Below are 26,064 nucleotides of genomic sequence, written 5' to 3' on the forward strand. Positions count from 1 at the left end.
ATTATTGCATCAATGACCATTTAAAAGTCATATTATTTTACAAAAAAATCGTTTTACATAGAGAAAAGATCAGCTTTATTAATTGCATTGTTCTCCATTGATTGGTTGATTCATCTGGTCTGTTTTTTAATTTTATCTTAACTTTGATAAACCACTTTAATGACAACTAGTGCTTTAATCAGATGGGATGGAGTTACTACTTGACCGTTAAAGAAGCTGTCTTGATGCGGAATGTCCTATCATTATGCCTTCTATCCAATGGGAGATTAATTGGTATTCATAAGCCATCAATGAGCAGTGACCTGTATCTTAAGATTTCTAGGACTGAAATGATACTTCGTAGTATCAAGAGCTGTCTATTTCTAACAAAAGGTATGATTAAATTATTAGCTACTTACAATCTTTCTTTATAAAATAGAGAATCTTTTCAAGCAGCTATTGTCTTCCCAGTGAATATTGTAATTCTAGAATTATTTTGAGAAATTTAATCTTTTGACTACTTCATCTGTACTGTTGTTACATACTTTACCCTTCTTTTAAAAGGAAACCATGTTGTGCATCGGGGCATAGCATTTCATGTAGTCAGTCATCTTGCTGCCCTGCTTGCGTACTGGAAGAAAGCTTCTTAAACAATACCCAGTATTTCAGTGTAATTCCAGTTTCCTGAGAAGTGTAAACCATTTGAAATGTACTGTATTATCAGTATATGCAATATATAAAGAGGAGCTGTTAATCCCATCTTGGCTATCTTGTGCTCTTAACACCGTACTTTTACGTTCCCTTCACTACTGTTGATAAATTGTACTTTTCATTCCTTAGTGTTGTGATGTTTTGGCCAACTTTTAGTGAATCCCGTATCTCTTTCCTAATCTTAATTGTATCTTGCTTCTTCCCACGTTACTGCTTCTTTTTCAGATCTAGGGCCTCAGAACAAACTGATCAATAGAAACTGCAACATTTCCACTCTTCTCATTTGCCCTGTGAGTTAGATGTGGCTGCTGCCATTGTTTTCCTGGTTTGGACACAGTTCCACAGTGTGCCTTTGCTAGCTTCCAATCTCTGGAGCTATGCCTGGGTGAGATTTTTCTGAACATCTTTACCGTAGCTTTCTCACTTACTCTTAAATCTTTCTCTCCTGTATTTTTGGCTACATTTTCCATTTGGGTCACTGACTACGTACTGTCCATAAAGAAACCTCACTCTCAAGGGATCTTTTTCTGTCAGTGTTCCTTGATCAGTCATCTTATCCTTTCCTTCTTTGGTACAATGACCAGGGTTGGATGTTACCCCTGTGTCAGTGTTGAGTTCTTCAGGCATCAGGGGAATGAGGAATCATTTGGAACTAGTTGTTTTGTTGTGTGGATACTCACATATTGCTCACTTCTTAGAAGTCTGGCCTGGAATGAAGCAGTCACCTTTGGGTCACAGTGACTTCTGAGCAACACATGATACCACAGTTACAAGTGAACTACAAAAATGTGCCTGTAAGAAAGAAGCAATTTAAATTAGTTAAAGCTCAGTGAACATGTGGAGGACAAGTGAGAAATATAAATAGTGGTTTGCTTTGTGTTTTGAGTAGATACTGACGAAAAGGACACAGAAGGCAGTCCTGCTACTTCTTCTGTAATCAGAACTAGGTAACAGCCAGTTCTGAAGCTGTTGGGGTTTTGCTATCTGTTAGAAAAGGTTAAACAAGGACAGTGTGTTTAAACAACAAACAAACAAAAAACCAACCCCGAACAGCACTTGTGAATATTGTACTACATCTGATAAAATGTTTTAATACGATGTTTTAAAATAGAGTGAAAAAACCCAAATATAGTAAAAAGATCAATGATTAATCGATCAAGGTTGAGTAGTTTGCCAGGGTCAGTTGGCTGCTTGAAAGGCTGACTTCATAAAGGAGGGTAGGTTGCATTGGGGGGCTAGGACAAGACTGCTGGAGAGAGATTAAAAGAAGGCAGAGAAATTAAAAAATCCCACTCAAAACAGACTAAAATCAGGAAGCCTGAGTGACTAATACAATCCTTAGAAAATGGGCATGAGGTGGAAGAAATGGGAACTATGGTGTGATGTGGCTGATAAGAGAAAAATCTGTAAAACTACACCCAAACACACACAAGATGAAAAACCTGGTTTTCATAGGAGATTTGATCACTATCTGTGGACTTTTGAGTTTGGGGAGAGCCAGAATTACTGAGCAGTCTAGCTTTATGGTGAGAAAAATAGATAATATTTCTGCCATAAATGTGGCATATACTTAATACATAAAGAAAAATAATTTTCTTGGCATTTCTATGCAAAGATACTTTGTATTTCTCAAATTGTGGCTTCTGCGGCCATCCAAATTTACACAGAAAATCCCCTGACCATTAAATCCAGAGCAAAGGGTTCAGTAAATGTCTGTTCATCTCAGAATTCTGGCACTTGAATCTTCTGAGAAAATCACAGCTGTGCAAGTGGGAGGATAGCCATTAAATTAATAGTGTTGTTGACTTAGCAGATGCACACAGGTGAGCAGGGCTCGCCTGCATGTACATTTTCGGAGCTGGCAAGAAGACTCTGAGGATTTTACCATGCTTCAGAATTCCACTTTGTATAGTCTTATCATCTGTCTTTTAAGGTCAAATTGTAGCTTTAAGATACTATCCTTTTGGATCCTGAGAGATTCGAGGGCATCCACCTCTGAAACGTGCTGTTCTCCATGGCTGTCTCTTTGTCTGAGATGGGGTGGTGACAAGGGGGCCCTGGGGAGCCATTGTGATTCTAGCTCTGAACACCCTCTCTTGTGCATCCTGCTCATCTTTGGGTCCTGTGCCAACTACAAATTAGAAGCTAGCCTTTCAGTCTTCCATCTAATTCTTTTCCCCACCTGCATTCACACCTGTGGAGTCATTTAGTTGTTTTCAGCAGCTTTGAATCATAGCACCCTTCAAAGTTGATGTGTTTCTGTAGGTATTTCTGTGTGCAGACAGGGAAGGATGCTAATATTGAGGTAAAGTTTCCCCTCAGCTGATGCCTACCAGCAGCTTCTGTGACAACCTCATTGTCTTGGAAATGCAAAGGAGAGTAATTTAGCTTAAACTGCTGTTAGCATGGTTTGTATTTGTAAAAGCTAAGATGTATGAGATATTGAGCTGTAAGAAATTGTGGTATTTCAGGCTCATCAATACTAGAGGAAATGGTGTTCAGAAACAGATATCTGTCAGTGGAATGTAATAAATATAGTTATTTTATGGAGAAGAAATGGACAAATAAAATGGGATATCAGGAAACAGTTCATCTCATAATACAGAAAATGACATCACTGTGTTGCGGTTGTGCTTTTAACCCTCTCGTTTGCTCTCAATGCTGTGAAACAAAAAAAAGAGAAGGATACAATTTGTAGCTGTGTGTGAGGCAGAAAGTTATTGAATTTCACCAATTTTTTAATAATTGTTCTTTGAAAGCAAAATATATTTTGACTAAGCATTTAATAATGGTGAGAGTATCTTTGTCCTTCATCTCAAAAGCTTGTCTTGACAGTTCATTTTCTTTCCTCCTCCCCAGTTGTTGGGATATTAAGCAAACATCATTGCAGATATGGCTGTGCATTTAAGTAACCCAACAAAATAGCTATGTTTTCAGTCTGGAAAACTTTTACTTCTCTTACTCTTAAATTTCTCAGTATGGAGGAAAGAGAATGGCATTAGTTATGTGTTAGAAGTTTTCAGTTAGGAACTGGAAAGAGAAAATAATGGTGCATGCATTCTAGTACGTGTGAAATGAAAGTTAAGTTCCAGTCAGTGTTGAAGTAATGAAATTCCATTGTCCAAATATTTATGTAAACCAAGAACAAATGGCACTCCAATGCATACTTTGTCTCTGAGGAATAATCTTTCATGTGACATAGAGGTCTGAGAAACTGATGTGTTTTGTTTGAATGAAAAAGGATGGAGAAATTTGCTTTTGTTTCACACCTGAGCGTTTACTATTACTTTGGGGCCCCAGTATTGTAGCTTGCCCAAGGTCGTTTGAAGTTTACCTGAAAATTCATTAACTCAGTGAAATTCAGTTTTCTTTACAAGACCTATGCATCTTTACTATGATATTCTGAGGAGTAAACCTGATTGCTATGTGTGTGGATACCCTTCTTTTCCCCAGCTAATTATTAATGAAGTGCAAATTCCTAGTTTCTTAAGATGTCGGTGTCAATCAAATTTGAAGGAAGTCTTTATTTTAGGTGTGTATACAGAAGGGCGTATACTGGAAATTTCTAGCCCTCTGTTCCTTTCTGCTGTCAGATAACCAAAGCTTTAACCTAAGCTGTCAGTACAGAACTTGTAAGCATTATGCAATAAAACCTGAATCTGAAACACCTTACATGGTGTAGATAGAGGGAGCAGGGAATGGGGATATTAACTGCTATACCAGCACCAAGGCTTCTGGAAGGGGTTGGAGTGACCACCAAGAATATAACAGAACAAGACAAAAATGTGATGCTTAGGTTTCTTTAAGATCAGCAATGTAGGTTTGAAGACTTTGAGAAGAATTTCTTAATCTGAGTTTGAAACTAAAACTAACATTGACATGCTCTATTAAGAGCATGAATTTCCTTGGTAATGGGACAATCTTTTTTGGCTTAATCTTAGAGTGAAACAAAACTGCAGTTTCCTTGTCCTCATTTAGGAAGTGGCTGTTCTATCAACTTTGAGATGCATGCATTAATTGTCCATATAACTAAGGTAGTTATATATACTGTATATATATATATATATAACTACCTTATAACTGCCCATATAACTAAGTATATATATACTGTAGTAGTGTGGTTCTTGTGAGCTGTTTTAATTGATTTTTAAGACATTCCTGGATTTGAAATAACCACTTGCTGGAACTGCAGTAGCTCAGGAATTCCACTGTAGGCAGCATGGTATTCTGAGGCTAGCAGTTCACAAGGTCAGTGTAACTTCAAAGCAAGTAATTTTGATGTGCATAGGGTTCTAAATGTAGAGTGATGAAGTATCTTTTCACTCCTAGCTCCATACTGCATGAGGAACTGTTGGGTAGCTCAGGAGAGAGGATGCAAACAAGTTATGGCAGGCCTGGCTCACTCAAGCCTTAACAGAGTCATGTGGCTTCTTTTAAAAAGTCACTGTATCTGTACTTCCAGACGAGCTGGCCGGGAGTCAGGCTCATTAAGGAATGCAGTTTTTGTGCTGACACTTTACATAACATCGGTTTCAGAGTAATGGGTGTTAATGCTGAATATCATCTGCATTGTTCTGATAATGACATCAGAAAAAAACCACACTGCAAATGTGTTTGTCTGGCCAGAGGGAGCTGTGATTATTTCCTGACCATCAGGAGCATATTATTAGAATAAAGCCTCTCAATTCCAAGTCTGGTATGAATAGCTGAGCGAACCAAATTTATGTATCTCTTCATGTAATGGAAGGAGTTTTAAGGCTGAGGCTGCACAGTGCGAATCAGATGCAGACTGTCCACAAATGAGAAAAATTCAAACTTCTTTTGGAGTCGTTTCACTCTCTGTAAGCTTGAATTTATCACTGTGTCAGTGTTGATAAATCTCTTACTTTCTGCATTTGGGGAGGGGAAGATTTATCTGATTAACAAGTTTCTAATTGATCTTCTAAAATGAGATTTTCTGTTTGAATGAACAGCTACGTTTATTAAAATGTTTCAAAGTCTCTAAATGAGGTCATTAGGATTAACCAATACTGTCTAGCAACAATGGTCCGTCCAGTGAGGTAACAAACAGAAAAAGAGTATTAATCATACTAAGGCAAACCTGAGAATCCAAGTTCTCAGCAAGGTTAGTTATCTATTTTTAATGACCAGCAGAGATTGGCACATTCAGTTTTTACTTCTCCTTATAGAAGGTATTTGGAAAAATCTTGACTTCTATTAGTGAATTGTCAACTACTTGAGGACAGATCTGTTGTAATGTGTTGAACTTTTGCATCCTGTGCTCAGCATCATGTAGTATAGAATCTAAATTGCAGACATTAAATTCTGATTTATATCCGAAATTACTATATGCTTTGCTCCATAGTTTTCAGGGAATTGAGCTCACTCATAGTCATAAAATGGTTATAATGTCACTTTCTGCATAGTAATTCTGCAAATTTGGGTTAGGTTACAGCTCTGCAGTGCTAGTTTCCCTGCAAGCATAGAAAATTTACACTGACTTGTCTTTGTGTCACAAAAATTAGCCTTTGCTTAGGACTAACGCATTTGTCAGGTCACGAGGGAACTCTTCTGTACGTAGGAACACAGAACTTGGGAAGATCTCCTGAGCTGCTGAATACTGTCCATGATACTGAGCCCATGTCAGGTCAGAGTTTGTCTCGTAAACTGCTCTGTTTCTTTTGCAACTCCTGCTGAAAGGTTCTCAAGGCCTTTTGTCACATGCTCAGGGAAAGAGTTAGTGCTCATGTGGATAGACTTATTTGCTCTGACCAATAATGAAGAACCTAATTCCTGTCTTTTGTCCCACTTCTACATGGATGTAAATCTTCTTGTTTTAAAAGATTTATTGCGATACAAATGAAGGCAGAATTGGTGTGAACACATAAGCCAATAGTCATAAAGCAGCAGTAACAGCAAGCTGAGACCAGTAGCTGAGAGTAACTGTCACAAACCTCAGCTAGAGAATTCACTAGCTTTTTTTAATCAGTGGCTTTTTATGGTTACTCCTGGGTGAAAGAAAGTTTGATAAAGTCTTCGAGAGCATTTGAAGATTCATGTAGATCTATGACAATGAGCCTAAAATGACAAGAATTTATATTGGAAAATTAGGCTGACTGTGTTTTATCAGTATTCTGATGTTTTACCAGCCTTGGTTTCTGTGTTTTTTCTACTCCCTTCCCCCTTCCCTTCTTCTGTACAACAGGGATTTGGGAAACAAGTGGATGTGTCATATATTGCCAAACATTACAACATGAGCAAAAGCAAAGTTGACAACCAGTTCTACAGCGTGGAAGTAGGTGACTCGACCTTCACAGTTCTCAAACGCTACCAGAACTTGAAACCTATTGGCTCTGGGGCTCAGGGAATAGTTTGGTAAGTATCAGCAGTTTCTCTTATGCTTTTAAATAGGGTTTGCCTTTTGCATTTCTTCACAGTTTGCTAGCCACAGACATTGTCTAAAATTGCAACAATAAGTCAGGCAACAGACATCCTGAGGCAGAAGGAGCCTAGTGGTTAGCTAATAAATTCTGCTGCTGGTGAGAATGATAGCACTAGGTTTGTGTCTCCATATAGCAAAATGTAACTAGCAAGAAAGCAGGAGAAAGATTTTATCATAATTGACAACTGTGGCACTATTTCCAGAGGCAGTGCAAATAATATCCCAAGTAAACCCTGTAATTTTAGTCTTTGTGCAGTAAAAGTCACTGAGAGCAATATAGAAACTTGTCACATCCCATAGCATTCTCAATTATTCAGATTGGAAGCCTTTCAAATAAAGATAACTGTTAATGTTTCCTTTGTTTCTTAAAAGAGACATTGCAGTGATGTGAATAATGCGAACAAAAGACACAAATTCAATAGCACTCCTAAATAATATAAAAGGCTTATGGAATTCAAAATTATTATGTTCAAAAGCTGTGATATCCTGGTTGGCTTTTGCCTCTGGATTTTTAGAGATGGCTTTTAAATTTCAGTGACTTATATTTAAATGTCTTTGTGCAGGCATTTGTTACCTGTTTAATCACAAGGTATTAGGGCAAGGGTCCTCAAACTTTTTAACCAGGGGGCCGGCGCGCGGATGAAGTGGCAGACAGTCATCTGCGGCTGCTTGGTTTCCCCCCCAACCCCCGGCGGGGGGGTCTGTAAATACCGGGGCCAGATTGAGGACCCTGGGGGGCCGTATCTGGCCCGTGGGCCGTAGTTTGAGGACCCCTGTATAAGGGTAACTAACATGATCTTTAATTGTAACTTGATCAGAGATGAATTCTAATTCCATCTGTTGTCTTTATCACTGTACTTTTCTGACTTTGATGCAGTGTGTGTTACCTTACATTTGGAGGCAGTGGTAAAGCAACAGGCTTCTTTAGACTAGGGGTGAGTGGGCTTCCATGGATCATTGGCATTGCCACTATTAATTGACAGCGTAACAACAATTAGCAACGCATCCTTAGGTCTCAGACTGTCACTTCCAGTGTTTAATGTACTTTGAGGCCACACAAGTCCAAAGATCGATCTAAATGATCAAATACTATATTTCATATCTTAAACACGAAAGGACTAAAGGTTGGTTTAATGTCAGCTTTGGGAAAGAAACATACTTTGTGTTGAGTACGATTCATATTAATTTTGCACTATTTTTCCACTTCCGTATGTAGCAACTGATGTTTTTTCTTCCTACTTACTATTCTCTATTCGTTTTAGAGGAAAATCAGATTTTGCTGAACCTCTCTGCAACTGAATTGCTGTAATGATCAATTATGAGCAGCAAAAAACCATAGAAGTTAAGCTGAATAAAATCAATAACAGTTTCCTGTGAATTTGTCTTTCATACTAAGAGTTGACAGGCAAAAACTAAGAATGCCTTAGGAAAGAAAATGAAATCAGAGAACAAGTAAGTTCAAGTGAAAGTTAACACAAATCCCCTGAAGTGGCTGAGTAGCATGAAGAGACCACAAAAGGCCTTTTATGGTTTGATGATACAGATCTAGAAGTATTCCATAATAGATGGAGAAGATAATGAGCATTTGTGCTTAGTATGTGTTATGTTGTAATCTACCTGTCATGAGGCATAATTTAGCAGAAATAAATTAACAAACTATGAGCAAAGCATGAAGAATCAATGGTGAAGTGATAAATCAATGAAAAAAATCGTGAGATAAATGTATGTAGTTTAACTGAAGGAGGACAATACATGATAAAAATATCTTCTGTTGTTTAAGTTTCTACTTGTGTGATAATTATATAGTAACAATAATAACTTTACACAGTAAACTTAAATAGTTTAGGAACTTAAACTATTTAGGAACTACTAAGTATTTTGATGGATGTAGGGTTGCATCTAGGATAACACTGAAAACCTGCCTATTTGTGGAGCGCTGGTGGTTCTGGTGAAGGAGGTATTTTGCTCTGCTAGTCTTGTTCTTTTGCAAAGAATAGCCACGAGAATTTCCTCTACAAAAATAGTGGGAAAAACCTAGGTCCTAGTTTCTTTCAGATCCCGTGGCTCTGTTCATACTTAATGGCTTGTTGTTCGAAAAGTGGAACAGATCTGGGATGCAGTTCTGTTTCTTAGTGCCAGAATTAGCAGAGTGTAGGAGATGAATGGGTGATTTCTGATTGTTCCCTCTGCCAAGGGGAATTTCTGGATTTTCCTTCCAGATAATTGTAGGTAAAGGACACTACCTATTGTCTGGCTGGAGTGAGGCTACCCAGCTACTGGAAGCAGCTTTAGTGCTTATTGACATCTGGATTTATGGAGTGATAGAGTAAATGCTAACTACCCTTTCAGAGCTGAGCTGCTGCCAGCAGTTGCTGCCAGGGACCTGCTGCTTGACTAGTCTAAATTTTTGCAGCTTGGCGAGTGGAGTCCATGCTGTCTTTTGCCCATGTTGGAAGAGCTGAGCTGCTGATGACATTTCTGTTTTGTCTAGTGCTTGGTCACACAACTGTAATTCCCACATCTCGAGAAAAAGGGGCCTATGTAATAATAGATTTTTCAATAATTTAACATCAGATCTCTCAGTACCATTCGGGTACCTGATACCCCATGCCAAGGACTGCTTCAGCGCTATCTTCAGGACCAAACTCCACATACTAGCAACAGCTTCCCTCTTAACTTGGAAGTGGGATCCCACTTGCCCAGCATGCTGGCTGCCTTAGGACCTCGCCAGGTATACTTGGACAGGCAAACTGTTTGCAGCCCAAGAGGTAATTGTAGAGGCAGAGGGGAATGGAGGAGAGACATGAGGTTTTTCAGGATGCTGTAGAAGCTGGTGTTGCAGGGTTCCTAGGTAAAGCCACAGAGTACACTGAAATCTTTCTCATAGAATTCTATTAATAGATGTCCACGTAAGCAGGAGAATTTCAGTGGAAAATAATTTGTGTTGTGGAACAGACGCAGGCATGGGAAGCAGGGAGTGTGGTTATGAAAGAAGTTGGGATTTGATTTCTCTTGATTATTCTGAAAATTTCATCGAAGAAAATAATTTTCTTGCTATGAAAGCGTTAAAGATATTAAGGTCTTCAGGGAATGATAATTTTCTAAATTATGTGAAAAAGAGAAAGCCATATTGTGTGAGTGTTAGTTATAATTGTCATTGTGCCCATGTGAAATAATTATGAACTCAGTGAGAAAGTGGTATTGGCTGTAACACAGTGCATTCAGTATCTTCCAAAATTAATTGCAGCTTTCAATGGGATTTGTGTTAACTGTGTTCACAAAATTATTTTTGCCAGCAGGAAGAAAGAAAAAGCTGCTTGGAATCTCCTGAGCAGGGAAGTTCCTCTTCACTCTGTAAAAACTACTCTTAATTCAAGTGTAGGCTGTTTGCTCACTGTACATCATACAACTGTAAGAAAGACATCTGTGAGAAAGGCTGTATAGGGTGTGTTTGCATCAAATTATAATGTTGTTATAGGCATGATGACAATGGGACATAGCTGAAACAGAGTTTATGGTTTATTAGACTAGGCTGTAGTTGTAAAAACTGTTCAGGCTTTTAACCACACGAGCTGAACTTAAAGTCTGTGATGGAAACTGAAAATGCCAACGGTAAAATGAGCTGAAAACAGTTTTCTGAGTTTAATTAGATACATTCCACTTTAAGACACTGAGAGAAGAGGTAGTTGATATCCCTCTGCAATGTTAGAAGAGAGTTGACAGCTACCTTATTTTACAAGGCGGGGGGGGCTGGGGGGGAGAGAGAGAGAGAGAGACAGGTCACTTTTAGCCTGTGGCTGTGGATGGTTTAGATTAGGGTGGAGAGAGAGAAATTCTCATGTTCCATAAGATCAACAGAAATATGCTGATGTTGGAGTGGGTGTTTCTTTGTGTTTTCAGTTTGCCTGGAAGCAAGGCACTTGATCTGTAGGTTTTCTGCTGTGGTTTGCAAGCTATCATTTTCTATATTGCCTGCGATATTTTTGATACTGCCTGTGTCTGTGTCTAGAAAAATGATGTTGTACAGGAATATTTCAAAAGCAATTTGAAGAGATTGTGATAGTTTTTGAATTTATGATGGAAGCGAGGGTGAAGTCCAGTTTTCCATGGCAGGTAGTGAAGACATTGCTTACAGGCTTGCGGATACAAATAATTAAAATCTTAGAAGCTGCTTATGAAGACATTTGGCCTGGTTTGTGACCATGTTAGTGCCTATACCTGTGTGCATTTTCAGGAGAAAGTGTTAGCTTTGTAGACAAACTTCTCTGGGTCAGTATGAAATACATGAGTCTTATGATGTCTTCCAGCTGAGATCCTGAATTTTCTGAAGAGTGAAGACAGGCGTTCATACTGTATGATGCTGGGATGTGGTCTAGTGATGTGTCAGCTGGACCCAAGGAGTGTTAGCAGGGAAGTGCCGTACACTATCCAGTTTATGCAAGAAGCTTTTGTGTCTTGGAGTAATGGGGTTTGGGGAGAGAGTATGGGAGCAGGAATGATAGTTTGAGGATAGTTTTGAAGAGTCTTGGTAGCTCTTCAGTGAAAGCATTATAAATTGAGAAAGATATCTCATTTGCAGATATAGAGGATGCTATAAATATACTCTTCAATTACTAAATCAGGCAACTTGTGGGTTTTGTTTCTTGGAATTAGTGATGTGATGATAACTTTGAGCTTGAATATAAAGGAGGTTACGGAGTATTTTTGTGTTCCTTGTAACAGGTAGGGTCTGAAAGTCAACTGATAGCTTGCTATGTTGCCTAAGGTTACTGTAGGTTCTCCTTTGCTGATTTAATCATAATTTGGTGGTTGGATCTTAAGCAGTGCAGAGTTCTTTCAAATTGACATGTTGTGATGTTGGTGCTTGTTGTGGAGAAAAAATAATGCTGATTCTTTCCCTAAAGTAATCGTAGAATCATAGAATCATTTAGGTTTGAAAAGATCCTTAAGATCATTGAGTCCAACCATTAACCTAGCACTGCCAAGTCCACCACTAAACCATGTCCCCAAGTGCCAAGTCTACATGTGTTTTAAATACCTGCAGGGATGGTGACTCAACCACTTCCTGTAGTGTTCAAAGGCTGGAAGAGGAATACAACAGGTATTGTCCACTGCAAGATTTCCAGTATGAAGGGGTTTTTTGTTGCTGTTCTCCTTGGAACTGTCATAGGGAAGTGTCCTGTTGTGTCCTGATACTGGTAATGGAAGATTTGTTAAGATGGAATTGGCTAAAACTTCCTCTAATTCTCTGTATATTCGTGTATTATATATACTATGACAATTATTATAGGGAAACCTCTTCCATCCCTTAGATCTCTGCTGGTGGTCTGTCAAGACATGAGCGTGGTCAATCAACAGAACAACTTAAAAATAGATTTTAATTTAGTATGACTACCTTCTGTGTGGAATGTGCCTGTAAATGATGAAAAAGATCAGATCGTTGAGTTTGCAAAAACACTTGAGCTCTTTTGTATACTGGTTAACCTTCAGTTCTGGTTTTGTGTAGCACAATTGACTCCTAGTCTGAGTATAAGGTTCTAAAGCAGTATTGCAATGGGAATAATGGTAAAAGCAATAGAAAAGAGGTGCTGACTTCTGAACATAATCAATTCTGAGCCCACAGTGATCAAGGAAGAATAGTCTATGCTTTTGCTATGGTGCAGTGGAAAAGACACAAAGAATAGCGTACATCTCAGCGTCTTACAGTTAATGTACGATCTTATTTGTATTATCTAGCTGAACACTGGTGTATTGAAGTTCTTGAGAGATCAACGTTATTATTACTTCATTGTTATTATTTCCAATGTTATTATTTCTCCATATTGTTATGGTTTCTTTGTGCCACTGAATTAAAATATTGTATTCCTTGACAGAGGTCAACATTTCCACTTGTATAAACTGGCATCGTTCTGTTGAAGATCAGAGATATTCTCACCACAGGACAGATCACTAATTTTCCTCAGAAGAGCAGAACAAAGAATACATGTTATTCAGAGGAAAAATGAAGTGAACCATGTACTGAGATATGCCTAGAATTTCAGTGGCCCTGAAGGGAGTGGCAGTGTTAATTTTGTCAGTCCCAGTCTCTCCTGTGAATTGGTATTGAGTATATGTTGTGAGTTCAGGGACTTGTATTTCAGGTACACAGTCGGATCTTGCAGACATTTCATGCTTAACATTCTGTCAGCTGGCACTACAGATTTATCCTGTTCTGTTAAAGATTCTCCAAATTGTATCCATTAGTTCCGCTTGTGTTCTCTTTCTCGTGCTGTTTTGTGCTTTGCTGATGTGCTTAGACACTGCTTTTGAGGAGGGTTTTGAAGACAACCTTTAGAGTTTTACAAGTGTTTCATGCGAGAGTAATGTAGAAAATAGCTGTCAGTTTGTACTGTGGACTATTACTGTACTGTTAGTGAAATAAGCATGTCAATTTAAAACAAATTCTCTGATGTTTCCAAGTGCTAGTATCTCATCCAATGGCAACGCCTGGTGAGATATTTTTACTTGTTTTTTTCTGCTGAGAGAAATTGGTTTAAACTATTGCCAGATATTTTTTTTTTTCACTTTGGGAAGTTCTTAGATGTTGAAATACCCTAAGTAAACTCACAGCAAGCTTCAAGCCTGATTCATTCATTTGTACATTGCAAGATTTTTCTCCAACTACCAATTTACATTCACATTGTAGTATCTTTGGATCTTCTAGCGTGTCGTTGCTCTGAAATGCCAAAAATTTAATTGCATGTATTCAGTTAGGCATTGATCGCCACCTGATGTACATCTGGAACACCACATTCTGGTTGGTTGTTCTAATATATCTATGCCTTAATTCTTCAGAAAGATAGGAAATTTCTCAATTGTATTTGGCATCTGGATCACCAGCACGTGAATTTAAAGGTGCTGAGACACTCCCAGTGGGAACTGCAAAGATTAAGTATTTCTGTGGATTTCAGCTCCAGAATATTGAGTGAAAGTGCTTATCTTAATTGGTCAGATTTGTGTTTCTTCAAGTGATGTTATTAGAATTTGCATAGTAACGCGTATTCAGAGACATTTTTCTTGGATACAGGGTGAGGGGAGGAGGCAATGTCTTGCGATGCTCTTGCTAATGACGCAACTAAGAACTTAGCTTGGGTGTGCAGGAAACTGTCATTAGGATCATAGACAATAGCTGCCATATGCCAAACTATACATAACATGTCTCAAAAATGAGATGAGTTAATTGTCTTTAAGAATAAGAAGCTTCTATTCCATGTTTTCTTTGATTCTTACAACTTCTTCTGTCTACTATTGCTATCTTGATTGTAAGTGGGAAAGAAGCAAAGAAAAGGTGTATATCCAGTAGCAGTGCATGAAAAGCGCCTCAGGCAGGATGAAGACCCATTTTTATATGATGGGGTAGCTGAGCTAAAATTTTTGAGCAAGAATTATTGTTGTAGCTTTTGACATGTAATAACTTTAAAAAATATATTTCTCAGTTATTTTTTTAATTGTAATTTCCTTTTTCTACGTAACTGCAGAGATTCCTGGTAGGCAGGAAGTCACCACACATTTCATGTTTGTCTTCTCACGTTTCATTTCCCTTTGTTAACACACAGAAATCTGAAATGTGATTTTGGTTCCAGTAATCACAAACAATATGTAATAAAACATACCAGAGTATGCTCTCCTAGCAAAGAGATCGTGGTCCCTGTCTCTAAAATACTCAGACTGCCTATATTTCTGACTCTCCTTTTTTCTTAATGAAACTGTATAGATTTTCATCACTAAAATAGTTAAGCGGGCAAAATCTATTCCAAATTTTCTCTCTGGAAGTTTAGGGGGGTGGGGGGGAAATTATTAATGTGGTGTAGAAACTATCTCTGCACAACCTGTTTTTGTGAACCCTGATGACAGTACTCACATTACTTGATCATAAACTACAGTACTGTAAAGATAAGACAGTGTGTCAGGCCCATTTAAGAGCATTGAGACCCAGGATTTTGAGCTGGATCAGTGCAGCTCCGAGATATAGAGCATAGCCATGACTGGATAAGCATCTATGATCCTGTTAGAGCCATTAAAAAAATGTATCAGATGTTTGTAAATTTTGTGGCTGCAGAGAAGTAGCTAATGTTTGTGTAACTTAAGCTCTTTCTGTGTTGGCTAATTAAAAATTTGATTTCATTTACACTTTTTTCTATCAGGCAGTAAGATTTTATAACTCCTTTTACAGATACGAGGCACCTATCTGCTCCTCCCCCATCAAAACTTCCTTCTGGTCACTGCCAGATCTCCCTTTTCTCACATTTATTCTATCTCACACCTATACTACGACATATCAGACAGATTTTTTTCAAGACTCTCCTTGCTTCTCCTACTGTGTCAGGTTGTCTGCCTGGAATTTAGTTGCAGACAAATTTCAGCTTAAAGAGGAAATTGGGTTTGGAATTAACTACTCTCAGTGCATTTCAGCCATTCCTTAACTGAGTTCAGACTTATCATTTAATTTCATCCACTTGAAATCCTGTCACCACTGAAATGAAGACTCTAGCAGCAGCATCGCTGACTACCATGTGTTTAACATGAGAGCAATTGCACTAGACATTTCTGTTCCCTCCTAGAGATAATGGGATTCTTCTGTGATAGGAGAATAGCTGTGACCGTATGGAATCAGAGGGGTAGCACTATAGGACAGAGCATCCAAATAAAAGGGCAGGTATCAAAACAAAGAAGCAATGGAACCAGAATTAGAAAAACTAGAGCCAGTCTGGAAGGAAATGCACCTCAGATAATTCAATTTTATTTGCCAGCATGTATTGTTAATATTTATTCTCTGATATGTAGTCTACAGATTTTCACGGTGTTTTATAGAAAGCAAAAAGTTGTCCCTTGTCCCAAGACCTGCTGTCCTCAGACAATCATAAAAAACAGTGATGGCCAAAAAATCTAAATGAAGTTGTGCAAAATACAAAGACAGTATGAAATAGGAGATTGTGTATGAAGCCTAGGTGAAGCTTGTGAACAATGTGAGATATCTGGCATGGCATGGGTTGGAAAACTCACCAGAATTGCAAGAGTTGGCAACAGAGAGGCAGTTAAGAAGGGAAGCAGAAAGGAGGAAGACTCAAAGGCAGTACTGAAAGCAAGTGGCAAACAGGACGTCGAGGGGGGGTTTTATTTTTATTTTTTGCTTGGTTTTGCTATTGTTCTTTTCTGGGTTCAGGGTGTTACACTGTTGGTTGGTGCCCATTTACAGACTGGAAATAAATTTTGTGGCTCTGGGGTCACAAATTCACCATGAGCCACAGAAGAGGGTTGAGTTTCTAATTCAAAGAAAAATCTTGTTTTAAAATTTTGTCAGAGCATCTACATCTAGAAATTTCTGATGTGACCGGCCAACTTGAAAACTTAAGTAACTTTAAATTTTGTTCCTGTTGAACAAAGGCATTTTGCCTTGTTATACAGCAGGTAAAACATTTTGTATCTTTACGAACTATCAGTTTTACCTGCTAGCATCTTACCTGTGTCAGAGATGTGCCTCAGTATGAGAGACTGTAGATAAAGAATTACCCCAGCTGGATGAGAGAGCGCTGATGAATGAGTTAGAGCAGCCTGGGTTGGCTGAGCTAGTGTCAGCGTAAGGGCAGGTGTGTGCTAGCCCTTTGGCTGGGAGGGTAAAGGTGACATATGTGGCAGCATTGGCTTTCTTGACTCCTGGAAGAGCAGCAAGTGACATTTCAGCATCGCCAATCTTCTGTTCTGGTCTGCTTAGAGCACCCTTGTAGAGATTGCAGGGTTAGCTTTGGGAAGCTAGAATCTGAGTAGCCTTTTAGGGTTAACCTATTTACGGGTTTTTTTTCCCCATCTATGATTATCACATTGCTGATGATGACTTGCTGACAGTACATTTTTAGTGCTTCGTTGAATTTTGATTTTTAATCAGTTGAGAAATGCAGCGAGAAAGGTTGTGAAATAATGTTTCTTTTTCTCCAAACTGACAGCTTTTGTTACATTTGTCAGGCAAGCCAGCAAGTCTCTTAAATTATGACTGTGAGGTGGCTATGGAAGATAGTAGCTGTTTTCTATTTCAGTTTGTAGATCCAGAAATAACAGATTTATCATGGGACTGACAATTTGATTCTGCTAGGTACTCAACTTCTACAGGTGCACAGACTGCCTCAGTGTCCGTATTTCCCTGGTCTTGTAAATTGCTGTTAAAGTGAGGAAACTGGGCTTTTTCTGGCTTTGATGCTTTGATACTTAGCACAACTTGAAAACCGTCCAGTGTTTATATGCCCAGCTGACAGTTCAGAGCACTGAATGTGAGATCTTTTTGCTAGGTTCGGAGTCTTGTACATATTCTCCAAATGTTGGGCAAACATTTACCCAATATGGTTTAACTACAAAGCACTCTGATGTCCTTAGCCCCTGTATTTTCTGCCACTGAATGTTGATAGGCATCTGCAGCCCTGATCCATTTTTCAGATTTTTACCTTGCTCTGGCTTTGGTAAATCCTTGAGCATACAGAGAGTGAGTAGTGTAGCATACTTTGGAAACCACGAGGTTGCCATCTCTTACATGTCACACATATAAGGGAAAGCATTTTGGCCTAGAGCCCTTTTAAAGCAGAATGAAAAAAAAACTTGGCTTCTTTCACTGACCAAGTTGAATTTCGTAGGCTGGCAGTTAACAAGTTATTGTCAGCTAGCAGATATATAGTGAATTGGTGACGAGAAATGCAGAACCATAAAGTAGGGGTTTACAGTTCTGTTCAGAAAAGGCTTCTACACCCGAGTTGCTTGCAGAGCCAAGTAGAAAGAATTAGCAGGGTATATGCAATGAGACATACTTTACATTCAGCATCCTCATGAATATTTTAGTCTCCAGGCAAACTACAATGGCACCCATTATGAGAGGCATGCCAGGCGATGTGCGAACAGTATAGCTGTTTCCACACTGCCTTTCCTACCATATCCCTTCACCATTTTTGTGAGTGAGAATGGCTATGGGAAAAGAGTTTATCTTGCATCAGTATACAGAACTGATCAGTAGATTCCAAAATGGTTCTTGTTAGGGCATGACCAGTTCACGTAATTAGAAACGTAACTGAATCGAGATTCAAGCTGTGAATAGGGGAGTCACAGAGGTATTTGTGTACAAGCTGAGCCAAAAGGGCATAACCTTGAGCATCTGAATTGTCAGCTCAGTCAAGAGTTCTTGGTCTGTGCAAGGTGTGAACCTTCTGTATGGACAGGCTTGTGGTTTGTGGTGATGGTAGAGCTGGAGAAGATAGTCACCTTTAAGAACTACTGGAGATTTTGATGGAAGAGCACTTTGTTAACATGAAAAAACTTGATAGTTTCACGTGTGTAATTTTTTTAAAAGAAGATATCAGCAGAGCAGATTCAGTCTAGTAAGAGAAGAATTTGTCAGCAAGTAATAAAGGGCAAATTTTACTGCAGACCCTCCTTTTTCTTAGTAGATTCAAGCCTGTGATTCCTCTTTTTCCCAGCAGTTTTTGAAGAGTGTACCTTGTATTGCCACATAGTGAATTATTTTGTTATTTTACAGTTTTACCCCTTTGTATAGTTGACAAAATTGTAATGCAGCATATTTGGAGCCACCACTGACAGATGTTGAGTGAACTTCTATTGTAAATATGTTTACTAAAAAGAAGTGATCCAGCTTTTTTTCCTGTGCAACTTTTACAGTCTTATATATGATGGCTCAGTCCTCTTCCTTTACACCACCCATCTGAAAGTTTGGTGGATAAGAGTTGCCTCAGCATTACTGAATTCTAAAATAGATTTCACAGCAAAGTTTTCAAATCTAGTTGCCCATAGAAATAAAAATTCATTGTGCTCCCAAGTTCATCTTTTTTCGAAAGGCCTGCTTGGCTTTGACGTTTCAGGCAGTGACTGTCATACTTTAAACAGAATGAGTAATGTGGAGTGAAAAATGGACTGCAGATGTCATGGATATGAAAATGATACTATTCTAATCCTTTATGGGTGACAGCAAAGGGACTGGGTGAGATGTTGGCTTGAACTTTGTGTTTATTTTTTTAAAAATAAGCATGAGTGTATTTGGGTCTCTGAACGAGTTCTTTAAGATCATAAATAACTAGGCATACACTGTCACAGATCTAACCGGGGAAAGATTCCTGTTCAAGCAGTTTCTTCTAGCTGTGGTAAAGATTTGCCTGTTTGCTTCCCCAATAAGTACAGTTCATGTGACCAGTTCTTAATTCTTTTTTTGGTCATTTCCATACGTTTTCAGACTGAAAAATGTGTAGAGCTCTTTAAATCACCTTTTCTTGTTTAATGTATGAATGGATAACCAGAGGGCTTTGGTCTGATTTCTGAAAAAATGTAGCTCAACTAAAACATTTCCATTCAACGAGGGCCCTTAGAGAGCTGTATTTGCAAGGTAGGAGATAGATAGGTATTTTGTAGTGAAGTGAATAAACATGTATTGAAATGCTACAGTAGTAATTTCAGTGACTCTATAATGAAATGATACAGAAGACGTGGACATTTTTTAGTCAAAATGTGCCACGTATGCTCTTCTCTGTTCTAAAATATGTAACATCTAAATGTAAAATCCATAATACGAATTGGACAATAAACTCCATTTTCAGAGGACTTTATTTCAGTATCAGAACCATAAGTCTTACTAACAAAGTTTGAGAGCAAGCGTTTTCTAGTGCAATACACTAAATGAAGAGTATTGTGCAAGCAGAGACCAGACATCTTTTCTGTTTTTAACTGGATTTTGACTTAAATTTATTAAATATATGAAAACATGTACACACTGAATGGTAGGCTCGATTCTCTAAAAGTTTTCTGTGAAAAGAAACCTGTCTTTCCTGATTAAACACTGAAATGTAAAATGGAGCCACACATTTTGACCTTTTGCCTTAAAATCATCCAGTTTTAATGGTACACCTTTGAAGTTTAAGTACTACAGAATTCACTGTGTTATCTTGACAGCAATGTTGAACTTCCATTCAAGGCCTAGGATGATAATCCCAAATGAATCAAGCTTTTCTGTCCTCTTTCACGTTACTTCTTTCCAACACAGGATAACAGATCATATGTTGAGATCAAATGTTGAATATTTGGCAGTGAGTTACCTTACTTTGGCTGCAACATTCCCAAAGGCCCCAAGAGGGGTCCTGCTTGCATTTAAAAGGCACTGAGGGCACAATTTAGTTAACCTCTCTTTTTGTCTTTTGCTGCTTAAGTTTCATGTTGTCTTGGCATGTGAAGGGGCTCCAAAGGGCACCAGCCGTAGCACCTGGCTGGCAAGGGTGCCTGTCCCTGACGCCTCTGCTGCACTTCAGCGTGCACAGTCTTTGCTTTCCCATGCAGTGCAGGAAGGAGTGTTTTGAGCTCCATCAGTAACCTCTGCTGTGATGAGTAAGCTCACAGAAGGTCTTGGAGGTTGATTTATTTATTCTGTGAAACATGCATGGTGACAGTAAAAAACCTAAATGATGAATTGTGTTGCAGCTGGGGAGGCAGCTTGATTGTATTTCCTAATCCAACTGTTACCAGCTGATTGCAAGAAGCCGTGAGCTGATGGAAACTCAAAACAAATAGCTGGAACCATATACTGTAACAGGAAATGTGCAGCAGTCATCCATTATGAAACTGTATTGGTCTCCCTGAGCATCAGCTCTGAATATTTTCTCAGAGGCAACTGAATTTCTCTGCATTTTGAGGAGAAATCCAGAGTGTAGAGCAGCCATTCCTGACAACAGGTCTGTAAATCTTCATTAGGGTCATATTAATTATTTTCTAGGTTTTCAGTACACAGGCTTGGTTCCAAACATAGTAGGGATGTTGAAAGGCTTTTGTTTGTTACAGTGGCTTTTGACTTGTGCTGTTTTGGGGAAACTGTTTCTACATGTTGAATCATGTATGGAATTCTCGTGTTTGTGGTTTTTTTTTTACACCATTTTCATGGAAAAAACCCACTATTTTTAAAGATACTTTCTGAAGAGAAGTTTTCATTCTAAAAATAATGGGATGATTTTTCTGTTTAAAAGTAATTATTGAAGAGAGGAATATGCAGTGTTGTAAATGGAAATGTGTCAGTGTCTGCCTTTAGAAACTCAGAAGTTACATGTCAGAAGGAAGAAAAATAAAAAAGAATGAGAAGGTCTAATTTCATTCTAAAATTTGGACTTACAAGTGAGGTCAGCATAAAAAGCAAACAAACAAAACCCACAAAAAAACTCTACCAGAATATACTTTAAAATTTGCTTAAAACAAAATATCTTTTTCTCTCTTTTTTGTTAAAGTGCTTGCCTGAAATGGGACCTTAAGTAGAGAGAAGAAAAAGCACTGAAAATATTTTATGGATAAAGTTTCATAAACCACTTTTACAGAAATTTTGCTTGATACAGGAAAAAGAGATTTGGCTCTTGTTCCTAAAAATGACTTCTTTAGAAAGTGCAGTAGTGCTAGTTATCTGAAACTGAGGCCACAGCGATTGAAGTCAGAGAAATAACTGAAAACAATTAATCTAAACATCCATGTATGCTTTTCTTTTTATGCATGTATGTATGTGCATTTAGATATGTATCTGTGTGTCTATGTAGAATGTGTTCTTCTCCAAGTATCAGTGGTGATTGTTGAAGATGAGCTATTGAACATGATTTTCAAGGTTACCAATTCTCTCCGCTGATGGAGATCTCGGCACTAAATAACCAGGCTATTTCAAATACACAGATCAATGCTTTGTTTGACACGATCGGTTTCAGCTTTCTTCCCTCTTGCTGCGCTGGGATGGAGGAAATAAGGCAAAATGTTAATGTCAGTGGCAAAACTACCTTACTTAGAAGGATCAAGTAATGCAGATATATATAGCAGTGATTGATAATAAACAGAGTTGCAGCTAGAGTCTTTCTGGAGGAAGGCAAAGATGACCAAATTCTGCCACTTCAGAAAGTAGGTGTAATATTAAGTAGCTTTTCAGAAATACTTTAATACTGTATTTGTTGCAATATATATATGTAGTGATAGGTAAGAGGAACATTTAGTATATCTTGGATTTCTATAACATAAAGACACTTTCTTTATATAGAAAGCTGTTTGCTGAGATTGCTGAGAGTGTCCGTTTCACAGCCTGCCCAGGGAGGCTGGAGGCTGGGAGCTTCCCTTCCTGTTTCAGGCTTCCATTCCATCATGTGAGCGCTAATAATAGCACTTTAATGAAGTAGTGGCTTGAGGAAGGGTAAGCATCCTGGAAAGCATGTGTGTGCCCCATCTGAAGAATCTCAAAACTAAAGACTATCAAAAATTGCCATTCGTTATCCTAGGAACATGTCTCTAAGAGTCACTTAAAAATTTTTTTCTGTGGTTTTGGCAGGGTAGAATATAATGGAATTGATAAATGTGAAGTTTCATTGATGATTAAAAAAGTTATTCCTATGTGGGAAGAATAATTTTAAGTATTTACTTGGTGAATGTCTATTGAAATAAAAACTTGGAAATGAAATAGAATCCTTTTCTTTGCTTTTTTAAATAGATATAAAATGAATTCCTGGTCCTTCAATTGTATGATAACAGAGCATTGCTCATTGATCATTACAGTCTGAACTCACACACAATGTCAGCGGTAAATGGTGATCTGGGTTTGTGTAAATATGACTAGAATGAGTTTAATTTAGTTCTTTTTCTTTTTTTTTTTTCCCCCGCTGAAGTCAGCAAAGACACTTGTTAAATAGCTGTAATTACATATATCTCTTGGTAGTCATGAATTTGTATTCACATCTGGCTAAAATTTTTTTATCTCTGCTAAATAGGTTTGTTTCAAATTATTTACTGTTTAAAAAGGCTTTTTTAGCACTAACATTTACCTTGCTAAACTAACCATAAACAGAATTTATAGGGAATGAGATTATTTACTGCATTTTCTGTCTGTATTAGCTGCCAGAGATGGTAGTAAACTTGGAGGATTTTTCTGAGCTCATGTTGCAGTAAAACTGTAATTTTATTACAAGACTGGGGTGAATTATATTCTTTGTTATAAAAATAGGGCAACTGTATAAATTAAAACCTAAATTATTAGTTGAGAAAGAGGTGTTATGATAGAGTTTCCAGATAAAGAAGCACAGGCTTTTAGATGCAAGTCCAGTCTCTTATTGGAGATCTTGAAATTGACTTTCACGCTCAGCCTTTTCATAGCAGTTCGCAGACACTCATTACTCTCTCTCTCTTATTCCTGCTCCCTTGAGTCACCTGTTTATACAGCCACTCTTCTGCCAGTGATTGAAGTTTGTCTTAAGAAGGCTTATCATCAATACTAACCTTGGTGTTCCAAGGTAAGGATTTTGTGTAGCAAGCACCAGAGAGAGGACCTACATGTGGTATCTGTAATTTCATTGTAGTAAAATGCATAGATGGCTGTCTGTAAACAAAAGCTTCTCTCTGGTGAATAGAAAAAAAAAAAAAACATCGGTGCTATTAATTTACTCAGTGCAATGAATTTACGTATTGACTTCTTGAAGTAGTCGGACACCTTCCATTTGATAGAAGACAATGATAGAACTGCAGTCAAAACCCTTGTATCTCAAAGTAAATATCCCTGTACAAAGGATTACTTTACTTGTTTTATTTTCCTCCGTGGTATGTAAAGGACTGGGAACGGATCATAAAAGCCAAAGACTTAAGGAAGCCTTTGGTTTTCTGATTTGAGATTGATGCTTTTTTATCTCTTGTTTTGATGGAGAGAGAAAATTCAGAAAGGCAAAGGAGGTCAGAAACCAAAGAAAATGGTTGCCCAGCCAAACTTCTTTTGTTACTGTTTTCCAACTCCTAGTTAGCTATGTTTTTATGATTTTATGATTTTATGATGTAACTAATGAGAGTAAAATATGAGAAGAGAAAAGATTATTAAAATGATTCAAAGTACTCTCGCATAGCTCAGATGAGTCTCATGTAGGCTTTTCTTCTTAAAAGAAGTGGGGTGATCAAGTAATATGGATTAGCTAAGATTTGTCTGCTAAAGTGTATTTGTAATATATGTCCGTGAATATTAGAGACGAAACATTTAATTCTTGAAAGACCATGTTTTTTAAATTCTTTGGCTTTGCATTTTATTTGTTCAATACTTTCTTAATGGAATTAAGGCCTATTTTAGTTGTGACCTTTATGATGCCCTGTTGTGGCTGAGCTAAATGAGAATGAGACACAATTCTGGCAGTTGCTACAGGAGGTTTGCGTTCTGCTACATAAGATTAAGCTATACATCACGCATCTTGTTCCTCCTAATGTAAGGTTTGAGAGATGTTCTCTGGCCAGAATGAAGTCAAATCAGACTGGATCTTTGATAGCCTTATCACCTAAGCAGCTTCATATATGCTTTTGACTAGTGAGTACAGTATCTTTGCTTACACATGTGCCTAGCGTATTAGCTGAGTCATGGAAGTTAGATGCCTTATTGATGAAAAAGAGAAGAAAGGATTGTTACCAAATGACAGAATGGATGACGTTGAAGAGTGGCCTGGTCCAACCCACCTGTTCAAAGCAGAGTCAACTAGAGCAGGTTGCTCAGCACCACTGGAAGAGTCTGGCTCCATCTTCTTTACCCCTCCCAGCAGATACTTAAGAACAGTGGTAAGATTCCCTCTGAGCCTTCTCTTCAGGCTAAACAAGCCCAGCTCTCTGAGCCTCTCCTTGTATGACGGGTGTTGCAGTCCCTAATAATCTTCATGGGTCATCAGTGGAATTACTTCAGTGTGTCCCTATCTTTCTTGTACTGGGGAGCCCAGAGCTGGACCCGGCACTCCAGATGTGGCCTTAGTAGCACTGAGCAGAGCGGAAAGATCTCTTCCCGTGACCTGCTGGCAGCAGTCTTCCTAAATGCAGCCCAGGATGCTGTTGTCCTCTTTGCCTTGAGTGTGCATCGGTGGCTCATGTTCAGCTTGTTGTCCACCAGGACCCTTGGGCCCTTCTCTGCAAAGCTGTTTTCCAGACTGTCGGCCCCCAAGCATGCAGTGGTGCCTGGGGTTGTTCCTCCCCAGGTGTAGTACCTGCCGTTTCACAGTGTTGATAATTTGGGGAAATTTAGTATTTATTTTTAATTTCTTCTATAAATTAACATTTTTATCTGAAATAGTTGCACTGTGAAAATGTTAAAATAGAACTTCCTGACAATTTCAGAATACCTGCAAGGGCAGTCATGAGAGATTTTTCCCTCTGAACATGTTTTCGGGTGAAATCCCAATATCCTGCCCCAGATGTCGACAGTGGACTAAAGCATTCTTCACAAAATTCATCACCTTTAGCAAACAGTTATTCTTATGTGTGGGATGTATTTGTTTATGCAGGAGTAGTATAATTGAAATATTTCTTATCCTTCTCCACCTGTGTGGTTTCCAAGACATACGTTGCCAACACATTCTTACTTATTTATAACACTTGTATGTTTTTGTTGGCTTTGTGACTAAGCTTCTGATGCTTGCATGCTTTCTGCTCTGTACTTGGTCAGTAAGAATGTGTAAGTGAATGTCAGTGAATGTCTACAATAAGCAGAAATTAATAAGAAAAAAAATGCCAGGATTTTGAATGTTTGGTGCTTTAAAAAGTCATTATTTTTAGAACTAGTGGTTTGGAGGGTTTATCTTGGGAAATACACTGTTGCTTTTTATGAAGTAGAAGAAAACTTGTGTCATGCATTTCCTCATGCTTGGTAAAAGGGAGGATCAGGAAGAGGGTTTGAGGACTGTGCATTTGGGAATGTTTCTAAAAATCACTGTGCTTTCGAAAATGGAGAAGTCAAGATTTGTGTAGTCAGATTTGAACCACCAAAATAAGTGTTTCAAATTCATAGGAGGCGAAGATTGTCAAAATAACTGAATGTTGTATAAAACCTTTAGAAGTTTAAGGAGAATTTTGGGAGCTCAGTTTTAAATCCCACTATGCAAACCAGAGCCTGTATT

General features: G+C 38.2%; 1 protein-coding gene across 9 annotated transcripts in view; it reads left to right on the forward strand.

The window, feature by feature from the left end:
- Positions 1-26,064, forward strand: part of MAPK10 (mitogen-activated protein kinase 10) — a 169,223-nt gene that overhangs the window by 84,190 nt on the left and 58,969 nt on the right. For all 9 annotated transcript variants that reach the window (XM_037395597.1, XM_037395556.1, XM_037395588.1 and 6 more), the window contains one exon: positions 6,896-7,065. In XM_037395597.1, coding sequence (XP_037251494.1) covers positions 6,944-7,065 — 122 coding nt within the window. In that variant the 5' untranslated portion in view covers positions 6,896-6,943. The remainder of the gene's footprint in view (positions 1-6,895; positions 7,066-26,064) is intronic.

The sequence above is a fragment of the Falco rusticolus genome, chromosome 1 (genome assembly GCF_015220075.1).
Source record: "Falco rusticolus isolate bFalRus1 chromosome 1, bFalRus1.pri, whole genome shotgun sequence".
Classification (NCBI taxonomy): Eukaryota; Metazoa; Chordata; class Aves; order Falconiformes; family Falconidae; genus Falco; species Falco rusticolus.